This window comes from Lycium ferocissimum, chromosome 11, assembly GCF_029784015.1.
Source record: "Lycium ferocissimum isolate CSIRO_LF1 chromosome 11, AGI_CSIRO_Lferr_CH_V1, whole genome shotgun sequence".
Lineage (NCBI taxonomy): Eukaryota > Viridiplantae > Streptophyta > Magnoliopsida > Solanales > Solanaceae > Lycium > Lycium ferocissimum.
The window spans coordinates 30,557,905-30,580,210 of record NC_081352.1 but is presented as its reverse complement, the minus strand read 5'-3'; the positions used below and the strand labels follow the sequence as shown (position 1 = coordinate 30,580,210).

Genomic DNA, 22,306 nt, shown 5'->3' with positions numbered 1-22,306 from the left:
ACAAAATATGTAGACCTAAGAAGCAAGGGGGTTAAATATTAAAGGGTGCAAACTTTGGAACATGGCTTCCGTGGGCAAATTGATATGGTGGATAATGGAGAAGCATGATCTCATGGGGAAATGGATTAATGGTCTCTATATGAACAATGAAGATGATTTTTGGACACATATACCACCAATAGGCTATAGCGTATTGGAAGAAACTTAACAAGATCAAGCATAGGATGCGGTATACATGGTATAATAACGGCACTATCGTTTGACAAAGAACAGAATATTCGATTTCAGCTAGCTACATGGATCTATTTGGTACCGCACCAAATCTAGCTACCGCCGTAGTTGATATGGACAAGGATTGCACTTCCAAAGCATAGATTCATATTATGGTTGGCTGCTCAGGAGAGATTATTGACTAAAGACAGAATGGCGGGAATGGGTTTACACTGTGAAGCCACTGAATGTGTTTTGTGTGAAGATGGCTGTATGGAAGATGCGAACACTTATTTTATGGGGCGTGTTGGGCCACCGAGGTACGGAGGAATATACAAGCATGGTTAGGAATCAAGCTACAACAACATAGAGTGCAAGAAGATCTGCTCAAAATAAGGAAGAAACACCGGAGCAAATTCAAAAAGCAAACAATGGTCATTGCCTACTGAGCCACTATATATCGATTTTGGGAAGCAAGAAACCATACAATATTCGTGTAGGCTGGTTGTAAATACTAGCTACATAACACAACAGATACAAAGTGTAGTAAGAGCAAGATTAGACATGTATAGGAACAGCAAGAGTGGTAGGAAGAATGTTTCTTTCATAGATTCAATTGTACTTAGTTCTCCAGAGGCTCACTAGTTCTTAGCACCCTTCCTAGAAGGTGGCCGGACTTTGAGTGCTCTCTTAGGTGTACTGATCCTTTAGTTGGTATGGTAATATTTCACAGGTTATTGCCAAAAAAAAAAAGTTTAAGAAGCCGTCAATGTATTCAACCAAATAAAAACCAAAGATTTGGCATATATATGTACAACAAATTTAGGCATGCATAATAAATATTCTAACAAACACTAATCCCATACCATAATATAATTGATCTCTAGTTAATTAATTATTACTATGCTCTTGTTCCCTCTTCTTGCCCCATTGTTGCAAACATAGCCTTATTCTCTTTGCTGCTGCTAAGTATTCCACACCTTGAATTGGTGTCACTATGCCCAATATCTCCTTTAGTGTCTTCATCCTCAACTCATCAGCTTCTTCTAGTAAATTTGCCATGCTATGAGCATGTTTATTTAAGGGCTCATTTTCATTTTCACCTGCTAGGAATTATAATTACTTAAATAAAAATATGATTTTGTAATAGCTTAAAATTTTAAATATATAGTTAGTCAAATAACTTTTCTTTTTAGTCTGTTTAAAAAAGAGTATCAATCTTATATTTAGTAGCTCTTTAGTTCCAATATCCTACATGATAGTTTAAGATCACAAAATTCAAAAGTCAACTCTACTTTCTTAAACTTCTTACCAAAGGAACCGGGATGTAGAAAACAAAAATAAGTGAATAAAATGAGGTGACGTGTCGAAGACAAAGTGAAATAAATAAATATGGAGTTTAACTTATAGACATCTTAATGAAAAAAATATTTTACACTATTAGATTACCCAAAAGATATATATACATGTAATAATAACCTCATAAAATGTGGAATTCTTAATTTTGAAATAACACATGTTACGTGTCAATCCATGACAGGAGTGGATGACTTGATAGTGTAAGAAAAACATTTACAACATCCACGAATAATAATTTAACTTGTTATAACATGCTAGTCATCATTTTCACAAAACTATCAATTAATGTTTATCAAGAATTTGTCTTTAATTACCCAAAACTTGCATTAATTAATATCTTCTACTCAACTTATAATATACAAAGCTATAAAACTTGAACTTTTGACAATTTTGGTCACACACAATTTAAAATTACCTTCTTCAGTGTCACAATTTTTGGCCACCTTGGCTATCGGTTGATCAACAACATCTTCTTGCAAGCTAGCCAACCTTGAAGAAAGCTTCCTTTCTTCTGCAATAATTTGTATCTGCAACTTATCAATCATCACAATTTGCTTACCACAAAGCTGACCAAAATCGCCGATCTTTATACCCTGTAACAAGTACAATAGTATTAAAATTAGCTCATGAAAATATAATATGTCCAACTAGTTCAAAAAGTACGAGTTAATAATTATCTGTTTTTATTAACTCCATCCATTTTATTATCCTTACTATTCAACTCATCTAAAATATTTTGTTATATAGTCTTAATTGACCACCTTGTCACAATATTGTAAAAAACCTTTCTTCTACTTTGATATGTTATATAAAGTCATAACAAAGAAAAAAAATTATTACATAATTAAACAAACTATCACAACAACCATGTTGATAAAAAGTCGTCTTTGTTAGAGAGCCTTTTACTCCCAATATAGGACTTTTCGACGGGAATCCAAATTTAGTAGTTCGACCAAAAAAAAATCCAAATTTAGTAGTGTGCTAATACAGATATCGAACACCAATGGGAAACCAAAAAAAAAAAAAACACACACCCACACAAACAACAAAATTAAAACTTGTAAAAGTTGGACAAGTTGAGTTGTGACTCATTGTTTAAACAGTTTTGACCCAAGTCATTTCAGCTCTTGACCTTTTGGCTGGTCAAATGACTTGTCCATTTATTAACTAAAATTATTTTGACTGATTCAAATTCAATCCAACCTGCTTATTTAACACCCTTACCTGTAAGTACTCAGCGAGACGAGACTCAATATCGATACCACAGAGCGCGTAAATTAGCCGTATGAATGAAGACGGTCTGCACCCCCCGATCCACAGGACCGAGTTCTCCAAAGGAGTGCACCAAGTAGGCGCGTAAAATGGCGATACGTCGACTCGTGCGAGTCGACTACGGCCATTCACGTAGCCCTGGAAGTTCTGCACCGTTTTTGCCAGCAGCTCATTCAATTCGACGTCGTTTCGCTCGTTTTTTCGAGCTAGAGCAACAGCGTTTTGAAGCTCTTTTAGTTCCTCTTGTTGATTGTTCATCCATGACTTGTATAAATTTTCTTGTTTATTTCTATCAGTACTACTACAGCTTGTATTTGCCATTTTTGGTTTTATGAGAAATTCATGAGCCATATTATGTAGAGGTTATTTTGGATGTACTTGTTTTCTGATATATGATGTGAATTAAATAGGGGGTGCTTTTTTTTTTTTTTTTTTTTTTCGACATATGCAGCAAGAAGATAAACTCTTGTATTTGTTAGGTATTTTTTTTTGGACAAATAATGATTTTGGGTACCAACGTAACGTGGTTTTGTTCTCATCCTATGTAACAACATGCGATAAAGTGCCGTAGAGCAACATTAGTTCCATTCACAAGTACACAAAGTATATGATATTCTCCATGTCATTCTATTAAAGGTATCAAGGATTTTGTTAGAAAAGTTGTGAATAATATCTCCACAAAAAAAAAAGGGAAAAAACGTAAGTAGACAAGAATATAAAAATATTTACATATTGTTAACAGGTAAATGCAGTAAACATTTTGTAGCCGTTTAATTAAGAGTTCTATAGTAAAGCAACTCCTATGTATGAGAAACCTTACGTTCCTATTTTTTTTTTTTGCTAACATATTCCAAAACGGTTACATCTAGTCTTCATCCTTATTATTATTTTTTTTTCTCTCAGGTAACCACTCGGGTCAACATTACCTTGACATCCTTATTAAATGCTCCCTAAAATATATACTAAGCATATAATATATATATATATATATATATATATATATATATATATATATATATATGCACGGTTATGTAGTTAAAAGCAAAATTTGATCTTATTTATATTGAATAAATGCATGATAAGTAATAATTTAAGCATATGCACGGTTGTAGTTAAAATATACAAAATATTGAGATTACACATGGTTGTAGTTCTTTTGATTATATAAATATCATGCAAGTAATATTTTGAAATTAAATTTATATTAGAAATAAACTTATACAAAATATATATCATGAATATGTGATTTCTTCTCAGAATCGCTTTTTATATCTTATATACATTTTATTATACCTTGTATGATAAATTTTATACCTTGTATCATAAATTTTATGTACCTCGTATAATTTTGTTATATATTTTATACATTTTATTAAACCTTGTATACATTTCATATACCACGTATAGTTTAATTATACCTTGTATGATAAATTTTTATACCCCGTATAATTTTGTGTGTGCTCCAAATAATATTTATATATGCAGTTATACCTCATATAATATTTATCTTTCGGATATGTTTTTTTGAAATGTATTTGCTGGATTTTTTTAATAATATTATTTTTTAAAAACTTTTAATAATTATTTTAACGTAAGTCAATCAAATTTTTTTCTAACATTAGCTTTGCTGAAATCCTTGAAAAATGAAGACTTTCAACAGCCCATGCGGGAAAATGAAAATGAATAAGAGTAGTAGCAGTTGAGGGGTGAGAAAGATAGATGTTTATCTGTTGAAGAAGAGAGATAAATGATTTAATAGAGATGGGTTTATCCACTAAAAAAGGGAGCTAAAATGATAATAAAGAATGAGTAAATATTATTGAATCCCTAATTTAAGGGATTTTGTTTGGTATAATATTTCCTAAATATGTCATAAAGGTATAAAATATGTTACTTTTGAAGTGCTTTAAAAATTGTGCTATTTATGTACCTAATTTTAAAAGCTTGACTTATGATGTAATTTTCTCATTAATAGTCCCTTATTGATTAGGAAAAGGTTTCTTTTTTATTTTATAATAAATTATTTATTGAACTTATAAAGAGCTAGTTAAAAAGTTTGGACTTACGCACGTGAGAAATGGATCTGAAGGCAAAGTTTGAACTTATAAAGAGCTAGTTAAAAAGTTTGGACTTATGCACGAGATATACGTGAGGATTTAGATCAGCATTTAGCTCATTAAGACAATTAACGTTATAATTGTTAATATATTCTGGCTATTATGACACAATCATTACTTCCTTATCTATATATAATATACAGGTTTTGGTTTCTCTTCAGAAAGATACTAGAAACTTGTTGTTTTCATTTTGATTTTATGTTTTTCTTATAAAGAAATGAATCTTGGGCCTAAGTGAATTTCAAAAGCTAGCTCATGAGGGGAGAATTGTCCAAGATCATATAAGGAGATCAAAGACCGTTAAACCCACCGACGTAGGACTCCAATATCCCCACCTCCCCCTCCCCCACCCCCGCACCCAGGACTGAACATCTGGAGCTTGGACAAAATAAGACGGGGGATCAATATCGGAAACAATGAATTAAGTGGGCCCAATATATACTATACTTGATCTTTAATTTGTTGTTTCTGCTCCTGATTTATATGAGAAGAGCTCGTTACGTTCTGCGGATATACCTTTATCCGTGAAATATTCTTAAGGCCGTACTATCATCAACGACGCGCTCAATCTTAACTTAAAGAATTTTCCACAGGTTTCTACAATTATTTCAACAGATATTTATTAAAGAATTATAAATATATAAGTAAGAAAATAATATAGAAAATTTGTAAAAATAAGATATTTATAGAATATTTTAGAATATATTTTAGCTGCATACATTACTGTACTTCTTTTTAAAACCCATTATAATAATAAAGGGATAAGGCACTATTATCCTCCTGAACTATACCTGAAGTTGCTACGACACACCTTACCTTTCCCTCGGTCCTATTACTCCCCTAAACTTATTTAAAATGGAATAATTACCCCCTAAACGCTGATGCTCACTCTCATATGGGAGAGTGGAATAATTATCCCCTAAACGTTGATGCCCACTCTCATATGGGAGAGTGACATACACTCTTCTTGCCACATGTGTATTTTTATTTGTTTTAAAAATAAAAAATCAGTTTACATCTCAATTTAAAAAAAAAAAAACTGAATTTTCTTTTTAAAAAATGATTTTTAAAACCCTTTTTTAAAAAAAAAAAAATTGAAAATTTGATTTTTTTAAACCCATTTTACAAAAAAAAAAACTGAAAACATGGATTAAAAAACTGAATTTTCTTTTAAAAAAATGATTTTTAAAACACGGTTTTAAAAAAAAAATTGAAAATTTGATTTTATTTTTTTTAAAACCCGTTTGTTTTTAAAAAAAAAAACAAAACAAAACTGAAAACATGATTTTTTTTTTAAATATGGAAAACTTGATTATAAAATGTCTTAAAAAATCTTGATTTCATTTTCTTAGAACACTTTTATTTTTCAAATAAAATCCGGAAAAAGTGTTTTTCTTGTCAAAATGTGAAAAAACTAAATTTTTATAAAATTTTGGAAAAATTAATTATTTTTTTAAAATGTGGAAAACCCGTTTTTTAAAAATAAATTTAGAAACTAGATTTATTTTCATATTTTAAAAAAATACAGATTTTTAAGAAAAAATTAAGTGTTCCCGTTTTTTATGTTTCTCGAAACACACTCTCCTTGCCACGTCAGCGTTTAGGGGGGTAATTATTCCATTTTAAATAAGTTTAGGGGGTAATTATTCCGTTTTAAATAAGTTTAGGAGGGTAATAGGACCCAGGAAAAGGTAAGGGTGTCGTAGCAACTTCGGGTAAAGTTTAGGGGGGTAATAGTGCCTTATCCCCATAATAAATAAATTGTGTTTTATAGTCAAATGTAAGTGAGCACCGAAGAAAATAGATGCAATGACTAACATGGGTTACGGTGAGATGCATGGTTGGGATACCTCCACCCTTAACCTGAAGTCTTAATTGAGCTCGAGCTCGAGCTCGTGGGAATAAAAAAAAAAATATGTTGGGAGTGCCGCCCCTAGAAATAGATCCTGCGATACGCGATTCAGATTTCGTCGAGCTCCAATACTGATTCCTAACACGGATCGGAAATTTAAATTTAAAAAAAAAAAAAAAAGATGAAGTGCCAAATGAGATATCATGTATGTCAAGTTTGAGGTCAGCCTCGTTGTATTTGTCCCTCAAACTATATCATCAGTGAAACATAACGTTGTGTTATGAGCTTCCAACTATAAAGACAAATTCTTGGAACTCAAAATCATGTGATTCTATCATCTTTTAATTTGTCTTTTTTTCTTTTTTGTCGCTTGTTTGTTCCCCCCACCAGTGTACTTGTTTAATTTCCCGATGGATTTTGTAAAATTTAAAGAGAATCATAAAGATTATATTATTTAAGTAATATAATGTTAAAATCTGAGTAATATAACATTATCTTTTGTCTCAACGAATAGAAATAGAACAATAGATTGTAATAAAAAGGGTAAAATGAGTCTCAAATTATGGCGTATATCAGATAAGGTATTTAAAAAGTATCTTTTTTTGGAAATAATAAATATGCTTAAAATATGCTTAGGCCCCTTAGGCGTTTGGACAATCCATATTTGGTTAAAATTGAAGAGTTATTTTAAAAATAATAAATGTATTTGGAAATGAGTTTCACATGAAAAAAGTTCAAATTTCATGAGTGAAAGTTACTATTTCATCACACTTGAATACTCCTTTTTTTTTTTTTTTGGCTAATACTACATTTTAATATTTAAAATATTGGTAAAACATTCAATATTATCCGGCGTATATCGCGATAAGGTATTTTCAAATTTCGAGTATCTTTTTTTGATCAATTTTAAATATCTTTTAAATATTTTGCATTGTCAATTAGTGTGACTTATAGTATTTTTTTAACCTAATTTTCAAAAATGTAAATTTTATGTCAAAAATAATACATTCTTTGTGAGTTTCACATGAAAAAAGTTCAACATGGTTGATTACTATTTCAACAATAAATTGGGACATAGAAACTTTTATTTTTTTTTTGCAAATAACATTTATCTTATTAAAAATATTTTGGTAAAATATTAGACAAACTATAAAAATTTATAAATAGAATAAACCTTTCAAAAGATTCAAATAAAACTTTTCTTTGATAGTTTTTCATATATCTTTTAAATATTTTTGGATTATGAATTATTGTGATTTATAGTATTTTTTTTACCGCTAATTTTCAAAATGTTCAAAATTATTTTGTCAAAAACTAATTTTTTGTCTGACTAAAATAACTCAACCCGAGATTTCTTTTTTTTCATGGTTGATCTCGAAATCCGAACAATAAATTGGGACAGAGAAGCTTTTATTTTTCAAATGTTTTGCAAATAACGATTTATCTTATTAAAGTGAGACTTTTGGTACGAATATTAGACAAACTATAAAAAATTGATAAATACAATAAACCAGCAATGACGTTATCTCTCAACTTTAAAGTGGAAATTCCTTTCCTTTTGTTTGTCTTTATGTTTCTAAAACATAAATTACGTATGCTGGAAAGAAGAACATAAATATATAATGGTGTATCCTATACATCACTTTAGTTTTTTAATATATTAGAATAACTTGAAAAAGTCCAAAACAATGGAAATCATCAAACAAGAAATAGAAAACCCTTGTTCACGTGGCTGCTCATTTTCAATTCGTAATGGTAGTAGTAGGACTTTGTCTTTTCTCCTTCATGGTAATAGGGGAAAAAACAAATAATCTTTGACACAACTAATTATACTCCTACTATGCTTTGATCTGATTATAAGAATCAGTGCACGAAAGAGAACATGCAGAATGCCAATGAAGCATATGGAAAAAGAGCACAAAAATATGAGTTTAATAGCTTGTTTGGCCGAACTTATAAAAAGTTAGAAGTATCTCCTTTTGGTATTATATATATATATATATATATATGAGTAAAAGTGTTCAGTCAAGTTTTTAATAAAGAAATAAATATTTTTGAATAGTAGCAAAAATTGTTATTTATGATTAAAGCATTGTTTCACTGCAGGCCGCAAAAGCAATATCAAATCGAGATTGACCGGGTCCTGCGTAAGTAGTGGAGCATGTCAATGACATATGCACTGGAAAATTTGTCATGGTACTGACTTTCATACATGAACAGCGAAAGGCAAGGAAAAAAACTGGTTTAATTGCACGGTTTTCCCTTCAAATAGACTGGTCTTTATAAATTTTGTCCTTCAAAATCAAACTTATGCCTAGTGAGGCAAAAATTCTTCAAGAGCGGGTGCATATCTTCTGAGATATTATAATATAAAAATATTAACTTATGCCCCGCGAAAAAGTTATTTTCTTTGAGGGAAGAAAATAAAGATCAGCAAAAAAAAGGGCCAAAAGTGCAAATGATCCAATAAGAGCCCGTTTGGCTTAGCTTATAAGTTGTTGAAAACAGTTTATAAGCTGTTTTCAGCTTTTTTGAGTGTTTGGGTGTAGGAACATAATGAATTTGTCTTAAAATAAGCATTAAAAAGTAAGTTGGGAGTAGCCAACTTATTTTTTTAGCTTATAAGGCAAAGCTACTTTTTAAAAAAATTTAAAAGCCAAATTTGACCGATCCTAAATCTACTTTGACAACAAACACATTATTGATGAAGTAATTGCAGGGTTTGTCCTTCAAATGGGCTGGTCCTTAATATTTGTCCTTCAAAATCGAATGTGTGTCTAGCGAGATATAAGTTCTTTAAGAGAGCCGGCATAATTTGTGGATAATATGATGCGTAATTTATGCCTCTCTGGCATAAATTCGATTTTGAAGGTTAAAATTAAAGACCTTAAATACCTGCACAAAAAAGGGACAAAAGTGCAAATGACCCATTATTGATTGATAGATTACTTTTTCAATTGGCTAAACACTTACATTTTTTTGCGCGGATTATCCTTTTCTGAGGTGGTCTCTAATTTTTGCCCCTCAAATTGTTGGTCTTTTATTTTTGCCCTTCACTTAAAAAAATGCCCAAAAAATCTCGAAGTTCTGGGTTCGAACCCCCGTTCAGTAAAAAATTAAAAAAAAATTGCAAGGCAATGCTTTGGGAAAATTTTGTCTTATGCGGCATAGGATGCCTTAAGACAACCTAGCCATCTCCGACAAAGGTTGCCTTGACATAACTAAAAGTCTGCCTTATGAGGCAACCTCTGCCGGATCCGGAAGAACTTTAGTTATACCTTAAGGCAACCTATGCAAAATAAGGCAGAATTTTTCCAAAAGCCTTCCGTTGTGATTTTTTTTTTTTATTTATTTTTATGCCTGAAATAGTTGAACTCAAAAATCTCGATATTCTAAAAAAAGACAAAAATTAAAAATAAAGAATTTGAGAACAAAAAATTAAAAAACCACCCCGAATAGACATTCCTGAGAATTGCCCAAATACTTATAGTAAAATAAAAAATAAAAAAATTGAAAGCCCACTATACCACTTGAGTGGACAGATAATTACGGATATTAGATCCATCATACTGTTACTAAAATTATATATCATATCGTCATCTATATTGGTGATTTGGGAACTTTGGCTTGCTTCGAGAACAAGAAAAAGTGATCCCTTCTAATTTTCACGAAGATGCACTGTCAAACATCGAAGATGACGAAACACAATATATTCAAATAATTATCAGATTAAAAAATAAAAAAGAAGAATAATACTATTGATATTGTTAATTGAATGCATGTTTATACTATGTATCCACATCTATATTGCTCGAACTTTTGAAAAATGTTGTCGCACTCGTATCAAATTCTTAAAAGCTACATTACTTTTGGAGAATCTAACACATACATCAATATTTTTCAAAAGTCCGAGCATCATAGATCCACACACATACAGAGACAAACATGAATTTAGGTGATTACCAGTAAATCTTTTCATAAACACTAATTGATAATCTAGTAGAAATGATAAGTAACTGATATCACAGGTTAAAATTCAATGATAGTGTAAAAGAATCGTTATACTATCAGAGTGTCAGTAGATATAGCTTAAATCTATTTGATATACGTAAAGCCACGAGAGAGTCAAAATAAACTAAAACTTCTTGACTCCATCAAGAGCTAAAACAATTACAACAGTACTTTAAATTTCATCATGGTGCATATAAACCAAATAAAAGTTTTACAAAAACCTAAAATAAAGAAAGAGTAAATAAAAGGGCATAGACCATAAGATATGGAGACACACATATATAACACTGATGTCCTGTTCAAATTTTTCTTGTACAAGACCCCACATAAAAGGGCATAGACCATTAAATTTCCCACAAATGAAAAAGCAGAAATGTCATTCTTGGCAAAGACAAAACAATAAAAAAATAAACTAATATACAACAACAACAATGCCTCAATCCCAAACAAGTTGAAGTCAGCTCTATGAATTGTCACCGTCCATGTCACACAAATAATAAAAGAATAAACCAATGTACAACAGCTATTACACCTCAATCCCAAGCAAGCAGTGGGGTCGGCTATATGAATCCTCATTGTCTATATCACTCGAATAATAAAAGAATAAACCAATATAGATGATAAATGTATAGAGGACGGTTAAATATGACTACATGAGGGGCTTTAAGAGAAACGATGTATTTGTGTATTCATATGTAGCAAAGCAACACGTACGTACTCATACAGGGGCAAATTAAGCTGGATTACGCTGCCTCACTGGATAATAACTCAAGTTCAGCCCACCACAAAGGAGAAAGCCTTGGAACTGCAGCATTTGGTGATACATCAATTGCTTCCCTTAATTTATCAATGGCTTCTTTGATAGTTGGTCTCTTCCTTGGATCTTCTTGAAGGCATTGTTCAATTACTTCACAAATAATCATAAGCTCATTATTCTTGAAAGACTTCAATGATGGATCCACCAGTGAGGCGATATTCTGCTTGTCGTGACGAAGATATTGTGCCACCTGAACAAAGCAACGGTATGACGTTTATAAATTGTAAAAGAAGGAAGTTCGACTAATCTGCTCTAGCCAGAGGCGAATTCAGAATTTATTGTCAGTGGGCTCAAAACAAGCCTTATTTATACACACACGCACATGCAAGCATAAAGTTTTCGGCTATGCTGCTCGGACTCTCGGAAAATGTTGCCGCACTCGTGTAGGATCCACCAAAATTGCACTACTTTGGGAGGATCCGACACGCACCAGCGGCATATTTGAAGAGTCCGAGCAACATAAGTTTTTGGTATATGTACTTATGCTTCAAGATGAAAGCAGTTTTATGTCAGTGGGTTCAAAATGATCCTAATAATACACACATACAAGCATAAAATTTTTGGCTATGTTGCTCGAACTTTCTAAAAATGTTGTTGCACCCACATCGGATCCTCCAAAAATGCACTACCTTTTGGAGGATCCGACACGCACGCCGCGACATATTTGAAGAGCCTGAGCAACAGAGGTTTTTGGCATATGTAGTTATTGTTCGAGATGAAAGCAATTTCCTGTCAGTGGGTTCAGAATGAGCCTAATTAATACACACACACAAGCATAAAGTTTTTGGCTATGTTGCTCGGTCTCTCAAAAAATGTTGCCACCCATGTTAGATCCTTTAAAAATGGGCTATTTTTGGAGGATACGACATGCACTCGGCGGCATTTTTGAAGAGTTCGAGCAACATAGGTTTTTGTCATATGTACTTATGGTTTGAGCCGAAAGCAATTTCGTGTCAGAGGATTTAGAATGAGCCTAATTAATACACACAAAAAAGCATAAAGTTTTTTTTGGGTATGTACTTATGGATCGAGACGAAAGCGATGGGTTCAAAAGCCGCTCTAGATCTGCCTCTGCCTTTAGCCAAACACAAGAATTGCAGCCTAGGGAGCAGAATACAAAGTTGACATATGAAAATAAGGGGAAATTGGAGATTTACCCAGTTCAGAAGAGACTCTTTTTCGTCTGAATAAGGCGATTTTCCAGAAATTATTTCTATTAAAAGAATCCCAAAGCTATAGACATTAGTTTCCGGATCAGCAAGCGGCGGCAACACGGAGTTCTCTAAATCATCACTAGAGGACTTCGACTTGTCTGTTAGTTCTGACCAGAAATCAATCTCCGTAATCTGTAAAACAATAAAGTACTTGTTTACTTCGACAAGGTCTAGAAGAGTTCCAAAATCCATTTATAGTAGATAAAGTAGGCATTTGGACATTAAAAATAAAAAAAGTAGTAGTGTTTGAAAAAAGTTGAAATCTTGTGAGTGGAAAAAAAAAAAACCACTTGAAAACTGGTCAAAACCACTTTTTTAAACTTGAAACTCATCTTCAAAATCATTTTTAAAAAATAAGTACAATGTATAACAAAACGTCGCATTGATTTATTTATTTGTTTGAAACAAAGTGAAATTTGTATGGAAAAATTGGAGCAAAGTTTTTTGATGACTTATTGACGGATGCATATCTATGAGAATCTGACCTTAGCAGCATAATCGTCGGTCAAAAATATGGCCTTTGAATTCAAGTTGCAATGTGGCACCGGGGGGTTCAATTCGTGCATGTATTGAAGACAATATGCCGTACCCATAACAGTTCTCATCCTCGCAGGCCAGTCAAGATGATCAGCTTCTTCAACTAGAACAGTGGAAAAAAAATTAGTTCGCATTCTTATTGATACATCAAAACACTGTCATGAATTAATTGCTAGAAAGTTTAATTACCATGAATATGCTCGAAAAGAGATCCGTTAGGGGCATATTCAAAGACCATCATCCGAGTGAAAGGTTCGTCCTCCTCACAATATCCAATAAGGTTAACGAAATTCTTGTGGTTCACTCTTGAAAACGTATCGATCTATTCAGGTGAACAAGAAGAGATGTCTATGAGCTCTATAATTGAAAAAAAGTGAAGTGTTAATCTGTGAAAGCAAAGAACTGATTAACCTTCTTCCTGAAGGCTGTTTCTGAGTGCAAAGACCAATCTTTTAAAGAAATTATAGTAGTGGAGATAACGGCAATCTCCACTCCGCTGGACAATGTTCCTTTATATACTATATATGAATCGCCACTTGTAATAATGTTGCTAAAATCCTCACATGCTGTTTCGAGCTCAGACCTGTTCAGTTTTGGAACCCCTACAATGTTTTCACAAGCAAAGTAATTACAATGGAACAAAAAATCACAGATTAAAATGACGGATTTCACATTCCTATGGTTGTCGTTGAAAAGCAAATTTGTGGCAGGAATATAAGCTAGAGAAAGCAAATGGATGAGGAACGATCGGTGACATTTTAGAAGTAAAAGGGGGAGGATTTGGGGACTTAAAGCGTTATTATTGACATCTCAGCCAATTCATTCTCATGGGACTAAATCCTCGTCCTAGAGAAGATATAGTGAAAAAGGGTATATAACAACGCTACACTAAGAATATTAGTCGTCCAATTCCTCATAGGAGAAAAAAATAGCAGTGCCTCCCTTTATTCCAATTAAAATATTATAAGTATCGAGTAATGGATTAAAAGTTGACCACATTCGACAGAAGGTATAAGTAGCACACATTAAACATAAAATGAGAGAAGATTGCTTGAGATGATTTTGGTCATGTCTTGATGATTTTGGTCATGTCTTGCGTTGACCTAAAGATGCACCGATTCATAGGTGTGAATATATGGTGACTGAAGGTGTTAAGAGGGGACACCTAAAATCAGATGGAAGGAAGTTTTCTAGAAAGACCTACAATTTCTTGGAATCAATACAGACTTAGCTAAAGAAAGGGCATAATGGACGAAAAAGTCCATATAGGTAATATCTGCTACTTGGGAATAGGTTTTTAGTCTTGTTACTATTGTTATTATTCCATTTACGGAAAAGGCTCAAATATGCCATTGAACTATTGGAAATGGCTCAATTATGTCACTTGTCAATAGTTTGGCTCATTTATGCCATCGCCATTACCAAAATGACTCATCTATGCCAATTTGGCACATTTATGCCATCGCCATTACCAAAATGGCTCATCTATGCCATCGCAATTACCAAAATGGTCATTCATGTCATTTTTCATTAATACCGGTTTTACAATACCAGATATGACACGTGGCCTCCAATTACAGGTCCACGTTGTTTAATTAAACCAGTCCAATTTTAAATCCCAAATTAATTAAAAAAAATCCAACCCAAAATAATGAAAAATGGCATGAATGAGCCACTTCGGTAACGGCGATGGCATAAATGACCCAAACTATTGACGAGTGGCATAGATGAGTCATTTCCGATAGTTCGATGGCATATTTGAGCCTTTCCGTTCCATTTATTTACATATTTTTAACTTATCTTCACTTCCGTTCCATTTATTTACATATTTTTAACTTATCTTCACTTGTATCTTTATTTGGTGTTATTATGACATAAGTTGAGCTTAAATGGAATAGTAAGGATTCATATAACCGACCCCAACTTATTTGGGACTGAGGCGTAGTTGTTGTTGTAAGTATCGAGTAATGGGACCATATCAACTAGCGAAAACTGTTGTTAATGATTCAACTAACATCAGGGGCTGGGACAGAATATTAGCAGTATCAAGTTTCGGCAGAATATGATGAAAGTACCTGTAACAAATGCTTTTTGCAGCTGTCCACTCAATCCAGTCTTCCAAGGGCCAATTGTTCTAGCTGCTCTGATTTGGCATATTAAGAACACAGACACAGCAAGAATGAGTAAAAATACTCCGACGCAAATCCCAACTACATACTTCCAAGTATTTTCAGATTTTCCAGCAGGTGGAGATTGACTATTAGTCGGCTGTTTAACAGCAGGTGGCTGTTTAACTGGCTGAGACTCATGAGGTGGAGCTGGAGGTGGGGACAGTAAGTCTGTAGGAGGTGTTGTTCCATCGGAATTTGGCACAGCACGGAATGATCCGCTACTTCTGCTACTTGGCATTTGAATGACGGGTCCCAACGGTCCTTTGATATTGGCAGGAGCAGCAGCAAGGTTACTGGATTGTTCAACCAACTTACGGCGTGCAAACTCCTCTTGGTGTTGTAGAGTGTGGATGATGTGAGGTCTCGATGACCCTGCTAGGCAATGAAGAACTTTTATTAGTAAACAATTCTTTCAAAATATATGACGTGTTTGCTCAGAGAAAATGACAAAAACAGTCCCTTATGTTTGAGGGTAGGTTCAAAATAGTCCCTTAAGTATTGCACTGAACAGTTTTGGTCCTTTAAGGTTGCCAAAAGTTAATGCTTTTAGTCTCCGTCAAATATTTACTGAACTCAATCTCTTAGATTTGACGTAAACTATGGGAAATTTTTTTTAACAGAAACTCATATTTAGAGGTACAATTTTTGTAGTTTATGCTATTTTTGATTAATTTCTAGAGTTTGGTACAACTTTTTGACGTGTAATTTCCGTTATTTGTGTTGCATCTTTTAGGATTTGATCGGACTTTTTTGGTGTTTATGGTTAAATCTTTTTTTCCATTGTTTCTATCAAATCTAACAAACACAGATTGTTAAATATTTGACGGGGACTAAAGTGTTTACATTTAACAAACTTAAAGGACCATAACTGTCCAGTGCATACTTAAGGGACTGTTTTGAACCTACCCTCAAACATAAGGGACCATTTTAGTCATTTTTTCTGTTTACTCACTTGGAAGGTCGTCGGTGCAGTCTTTACAGTCATCCACAAAGCCCTTTACAGGGGATGGCCTAATGAAATAGAAAAATGCTCGTTAATGATAAAATTAATTAGACAACACGTGATGTGAGAAACTATTTAATTTACTTACAGTTGGAAGAAACTGAGGTAACGGGAAAGTGTCCCTTTTATTGGTTCGATAAACGAGTTTATCGTCTTGAATGGTCTCATGCTTCCATGCCAGATGCTGCCGTAAACATGCATCAAATTATCAGAGAAAAGCATGCAAAATATGAAGACATGGTACTAAAACAACTAAAAAGATCCTACCAATGGCGAAATTTTCTTATACAGCGAGTTCCGGCAGCAAAAGCAGAAGTGATATTTTCATCGAATTGCAATTCCGAGACTAAATGAAGCTTCCCAATTTCCAAAGGAACACTCTCTTCAAAGTTATTGTTATGAATCAACCTGAAAAAACGAAGTATGTAAGCACAGTTGATGAGCATTTTGGAATAATAAATGTGTATGCATATGCATAGAGGTGGCAAAATTATCCCATGAAAACATCACCCCGCCAACCAGATCAAGTTTGGGCGAATTATTGATCCGCCAATTTATTAGCTCAGCCCATTTTAGCCCATCTAAAATTCAGGCTGACATGTCACCCAAATTGACCTATGAGAAACCTTGTCAAAATATTTTGGAAAAGATTTTTTTATTTGATAGGTTATATATAGCCATAAAAAAGAGAAAAATAGTTTTATTAGGTACTTAAGAAATTACTATAAAAGAACAAACAAAGAAATTAAAACTTGGCAGGTTGGGATATGACCCGCTTTTTAGCCCATTCTACCCCAACTTGTTTCAGCCCAAGTAACTTTTGGGTGGTTCGTATTAACTCGGCCCATTTTGACCCGTCCAAATTCAGCCCAACCCGCCTATTTTGACACTCGTACACACAACAAAATCATTAATCGTGCATGCAACAAAACATTAACTCTTAAGATTCTTTCTTTTGGTAAAGGAACGTTAACTCACAAGATTCTTAGTGATTGCAGGTCTCCTATTTCTGCTGGAATTGGTCCACTCAAATTATTATCCCTCAAGTCAAGCACTTCCAGCATTCCGAGCTTTCCAAATTCTTTAGGAATAGCACCGAAAAAATGGTTTCCTGAGAGCACGCTGTGAAAGCAATCAGACAGAAAGAAGAAATACTGTTAAAGATTCAAACACACTTATGCGAAGAACAATGCAAATACAGAATACAAGATAATGAAAGCTGATTAGTGGAACCGAAACTTATCCTTCCTCTGCCCTACCTTCCTATTTACTTTACCTATATAACTCTTAGGCTATGTTGCTCAAACTCTCCTAAAATGATATTGCACCCGTGGCCAAAAATGTACTACTCCCCTCTGTCCCGATTTATGTGAAGGTGGTTGACTGGGCACAGAGCTTAAAAGATTAAAAAAAAAAAAATGACTGGGCACAGAGCTTAAGAGATAAAAAAAAGACTTTTGAAGCTTGTGGTCTAAAACAAGCCTGAGAAATTTCTGTGGTTGTAAATCATTTCATTAAGGGTAAAATGGAAAGTCCAAAATCAAATTATTACTAAATATAGAAAGATGTCATTCTTTTTGTGACTGACTAAAAAGGAAAGAGTGTCCCAATTGAAGTCCAAAATCAAATTATTACTAAATATAGAAAGATGTCATTCTTTTTGTGACTGACTAAAAAGGAAAGAGCGTCACGTAAATTGGGACAGCGGGAGTACTACTTGTGGAGGATCCCGCACACACCTTTCAGCGTTTTTGAAGAGTCCGAGCAACAGAACTCTTAGTTTATTACTAAACAATTAGTTCCATCTCCATTAAAAACTACGCTGAAATAATCTCTTCTCCATATTTAAAATTCACTTGGTCTAGATATAACATCTTCCCTACCACAACAAATTTCATTTAGAAACATGTCGTTCGTCACTCGAGTTTGATACCCTATTCAGACGGTCCTTGGCCAAATGAATTAGCCGTACCGATTTTTATCTACATTACTATAGAGTGAGGATGCATGAAGGTTTGGCAGCAATAGTTGGCACATACAATTTTCAGATTAGGTCCCCTACCACACAGATCAAACAATCGTAGTTCAATCCTTTTAAAAACATAAACTCATTTCCGTTATCAGGGACATAATTATTGCTCATGACACCATATCCATTAACAGATCTACCGTCACATGAAACTAGCCAAAAGATAGAAGTTATGTCAACCTTCTATAGACAGTTCAGGTAAAAATCCATTTAAGACATAATGAGCAAGAGCCTCAAGGAAAAGCATATTAGTACAGCTAAAACTTACAGTGATCTCAAGTGAGTAAGATTCCCAAGCTCTGGAGCCAGAGTTCCTTCCAAAGAACATTCATGGAGATTGCTGAACAAAGTGAGGGGAAAAAAGGATGACTAATTTAACGAGATAAGAAGTGCTCCTATAAGAATAGTCTAAACATACAACTTCAGTATTTGCACTTCATTTATCATCATTATTACTATTAAAGAACATCCAAGGAGATTTCTGAACGAAGTGAAAAAGAGGACAACTAATTTAACTACATAAGAAGTATCGCAAATAACCTAAACATATTTCAGTATTTGCACGTCGTTTATCATCATTATTACTATTAAATAGAGAAAGTCTATTGTCAAAACAATCTAAACTAGAAAACTTGAGTTTCCATAACAAGAAGAGACTTACAGCATTTGCACTTTACCATCCACACACTCAACACCGAACCACATGCACGGGTCACAATGATCAGCATTCCAGTTTTCAAGAACTCCATTTGGATCAGAATCCACATTCAATTTGAATCCCAATAACGCCAATCCTGTTTCTCAAATCAACAGTAATCAGCAAAACAAAGAATAAGCCAATAACTTGAATAGACAATAGAAACTAGAGAATAGCCCGTGGGCCGGGAAGACGAAAGACACAGCCCCAAGTGAGTAAAACCATGAAATATCAAGGTTTATATCCCAGCAAAGACAAAAAACTCTACTCCCTCTATCTCAATTAATGTTAGCACACTTTCATTTTTAGTCAGTCCCAAAAAAAAAAAAAAAAAAAATCTTTTTGTATTTAGAAACAATTTAACTTTTAATATTCTCATTTTACCCTTGATGAGATCATTTATAGTCCCTTGCTTTAGACCACAAGCTTCCAAATTCTTTCTTTCTTAAACTCCGCGCCCAGCAAAACATGACTACATAAAATGGGACCGAGGGAGTAAGTGATTTCGTCTCTCATATGCCTAAACCTCGATGGGCATAGTAATTGATACTTATGCTTGTTGGAGGTACAGGGTGATAATAAAATGAACCTTAGCCTAACTTAATCCCAAAAGCTAGCTCATGAGGTGAAGATTATCGAATATCATATGAAGAAGCAAATTAATACATCCCACACTGATGTGGGACACTAACATCCCCACATGCCCAGAACTCGACATCTAGAGCATGAACAATAACATTAGGCCCAAGTCCTCCGCTGCTCGGACTTTCCAAAAATGTTGCCGCACCCGTATCTAGTCCTCCAAAAATGCATTACTTTTGGAGGATCTCCGCAAGCACCCGTCTACATTTTTGATGATTCCGAGCAACATAGGAACCAAATCGGGTAAAACCAAGAACTGGAATGGGCCTAGCTCCAATACCATCATAGTAAAACGAAACTTGGGCCTAACTCAACCCCTAGCTCATAAGGTGAGGACTGTCCAAGACCATATAGAGAAGCAAACTAACCCATCTCGCTCTGATACTGGGTATTTAGTGGAACAGTCGAAGTGCAGACAAGCTAGTCCGAACACCACAATCATCCAGAAGTAAGGGCCCGTTTGGCTTAGCTTAAAAAAAGCAGCTTATAAGCTGTTTTAGCTTATAAGCCAAAAACTCAACTTATTTTTTTGGGCTTATTTTAAGCACAAAATAGCTTATGTTGCCAACCTAAACACCGAAAAAAGTCGAAATCACTTATAAGCCAAAAAAAAGCAACTTATAAGCTAAGCCCAACGGGCTCTAAAAAAGAAAGAAACTAGAGAATAGCAAATGTAGACAAATAGTAAGTATACCTTCAGAATTAAGAGAGCAACATTCATGAACATCCAAAAGAAGAATCAAAATGGTGAGAAACAACAACTTGATTCCATAAATGTTCCATCTACTCCTCATTTCTTGTCAACAGCCAGGATTCTGTTGTACAATATCTCACACAAAATCGCCAGCTTTTTGGTATGAAATAACTTCCCGAGCAACGAAAATCACTCGGACACACGAAAACACATTTGCTTATCTGCACAACTCTATACTAGACAACAAAAAAAAAAAAAAAATTACAAACAAAAATAAATATATTAGCCATAATGGGGTCTCTCATTTTTCAAAAATTTATATAATTTAGGATATATTACCTCTGTTTTCGCCATCATTACATAAACCAGGAGTTCTCAAAATTTCCAAGATTCAATTTTTAGCTGAAAATGCAGACACATAAATAAGAAGAATTAATAAAATTTGATTATTTTTTCTTTTTGTAAAGCAAAAAAAGGTGATCAAAAGATAACCATATTCTCAAGCAATCACACAGTAATATTCAAAAACAATATAGAAAATGTTAATAAAAACCTAAAGGAAATAAAGGGTAAAGATAAAATTTACCAGAAAGCTGACAGGGATCAAATTCTTGAAATTTTTCAAAGAAATTTAAGCTGGAAAATAATGGTGAAGCAAATAGAAAATGTGGGATTTTTAAGAACTATAGAATTAAAGTTCCAAAAGAAAATTTTGTTTTTTGAATTATTTAAAACAACAACATGTGATGATAGAGTGTACGCAAATCTTATGCCTGCCTCGTGAAATTTTTTAAACAAAAGAAAAGAAAACTCAAAAGGGTATTAAGGGTAAAGAAAAAAGATTTAGCAGAAACATCAAATTCTTGAAATTTTCAAATAATTTAAGCTGGAAAATGATGCTGAAGCAAATTGAAAATGTGGGACTTTTATGAATTGAAGAATTAATATCCAATAGAAATATTCAAAAATAATATAGGAAAAGAAAAGAAAAACTCAAAAGGGTATTAAGGGTAAAGATAAAAGATTTACCAGAAAGCTGACAGAAATGAAATTCTTGAAACTTTTCAAAGAATTAAGCTGGAAAATGATGCTGAAGCAAATTGAAAATGTGGTTATTTTATGAATTATAGAATTAAAATCCAAAAGAAAATTTGTTTTTTGAATTATTTAAACATCATTACCAATATAATCTCATAGAGTGGGGTCCGAGAAGGACAGAGTGTACGCAAATCTTACCCCTGCGGGGAGAATTATTTAAACAACAACATAACTAATATAATCTCACAAAGTAGGTATGAGGCGGTATGCAAACCTTACCCCTACCTCGTGACTTTTTTAAATAAATGAAAACAAAACTCAAAAGGGTATTAAGAAAAAAGATTTACCAGAAAGCTGACAAAGATGGAATTCTTGAAATTTTTCAATGAAGATAATTATGGTGAAGCAAATTGAAAATGTGTGGGTATTTCATGAATTGTAGAATTAAAATTCCAAAAGAAAGATTTGTTTTTGTTTTTTTGAATTATTTTTGTTTTGTTGAGTGGTCTTTTTTTTTTACTTGCAGGATGATCTCAGAAGAGGAACCTCTCTTCGACCATCCCTGAGAAAGAGGGTTGAGGAGAAATGAAAAAAAGAAAAAAAAAATGGAAAAAGCTTTCTCTCTCTTCTTTTTCTCTCTCTA

General features: G+C 33.3%; 2 protein-coding genes across 3 annotated transcripts; both read right to left on the bottom strand.

The window, feature by feature from the left end:
• Nucleotides 1-978: 978 nt before the first annotated feature.
• Nucleotides 979-3,236, bottom strand: LOC132036995 (protein DOG1-like 3). The gene is made up of 3 exons (XM_059427418.1): nt 2,794-3,236; nt 1,985-2,162; nt 979-1,313 (listed from the first exon to the last, which is right to left on the bottom strand). The coding sequence occupies exons 1-3, from the start codon at nt 3,190-3,192 to the stop codon at nt 1,102-1,104; spliced, it is 789 nt and encodes a 262-aa protein (XP_059283401.1). The 5' UTR covers nt 3,193-3,236; the 3' UTR covers nt 979-1,101.
• A 7,979-nt stretch (nt 3,237-11,215) lies between these two features.
• Nucleotides 11,216-21,307, bottom strand: LOC132036380 (protein MALE DISCOVERER 2-like). Of its 2 annotated transcripts, XM_059426707.1 has the most exons (15): nt 21,212-21,307; nt 20,965-21,027; nt 20,626-20,856; nt 19,254-19,386; nt 18,861-18,932; nt 17,542-17,685; nt 16,831-16,971; nt 16,652-16,747; nt 16,513-16,571; nt 15,465-15,932; nt 13,801-13,991; nt 13,579-13,711; nt 13,338-13,492; nt 12,796-12,984; nt 11,216-11,828 (listed from the first exon to the last, which is right to left on the bottom strand). In XM_059426707.1, exons 3-15 carry the CDS (start codon nt 20,723-20,725, stop codon nt 11,565-11,567), a joined length of 2,145 nt encoding a protein of 714 aa, XP_059282690.1. In that variant the 5' UTR covers nt 20,726-20,856; nt 20,965-21,027; nt 21,212-21,307; the 3' UTR covers nt 11,216-11,564. The 2 variants fall into 2 exon arrangements, with proteins under 2 accessions (XP_059282690.1, XP_059282691.1); XM_059426708.1 differs by lacking the exon at nt 21,212-21,307 and having other exon boundaries at nt 20,626-20,861; nt 20,965-21,033.
• Between the last annotated feature and the right edge of the window lie 999 nt (nt 21,308-22,306).

Bases quoted from the DNA above. Each gene is read 5' to 3' on its own strand.
- LOC132036380 (XM_059426707.1), bottom strand. From the start codon at position 20,725: ATGAGGAGTAGATGGAACATTTATGGAATCAAGTTGTTGTTTCTCACC. The intron at 17,686-18,860 runs GTAAGTTTTAGC...TTGCTTTCACAG, and splicing joins CTTACTCACTTGAGATCACT to CGTGCTCTCAGGAAACCATT. The intron at 12,985-13,337 runs GTCAGATTCTCA...ATTGTTTTACAG, and splicing joins CCGACGATTATGCTGCTAAG to ATTACGGAGATTGATTTCTG.
- LOC132036995 (XM_059427418.1), bottom strand. From the start codon at position 3,192: ATGGCTCATGAATTTCTCATAAAACCAAAAATGGCAAATACAAGCTGT. The intron at 2,163-2,793 runs GTAAGGGTGTTA...TACTTGTTACAG, and splicing joins GTCTCGCTGAGTACTTACAG to GGTATAAAGATCGGCGATTT. The intron at 1,314-1,984 runs GTAATTTTAAAT...AATTCCTAGCAG, and splicing joins AAATTGTGACACTGAAGAAG to GTGAAAATGAAAATGAGCCC.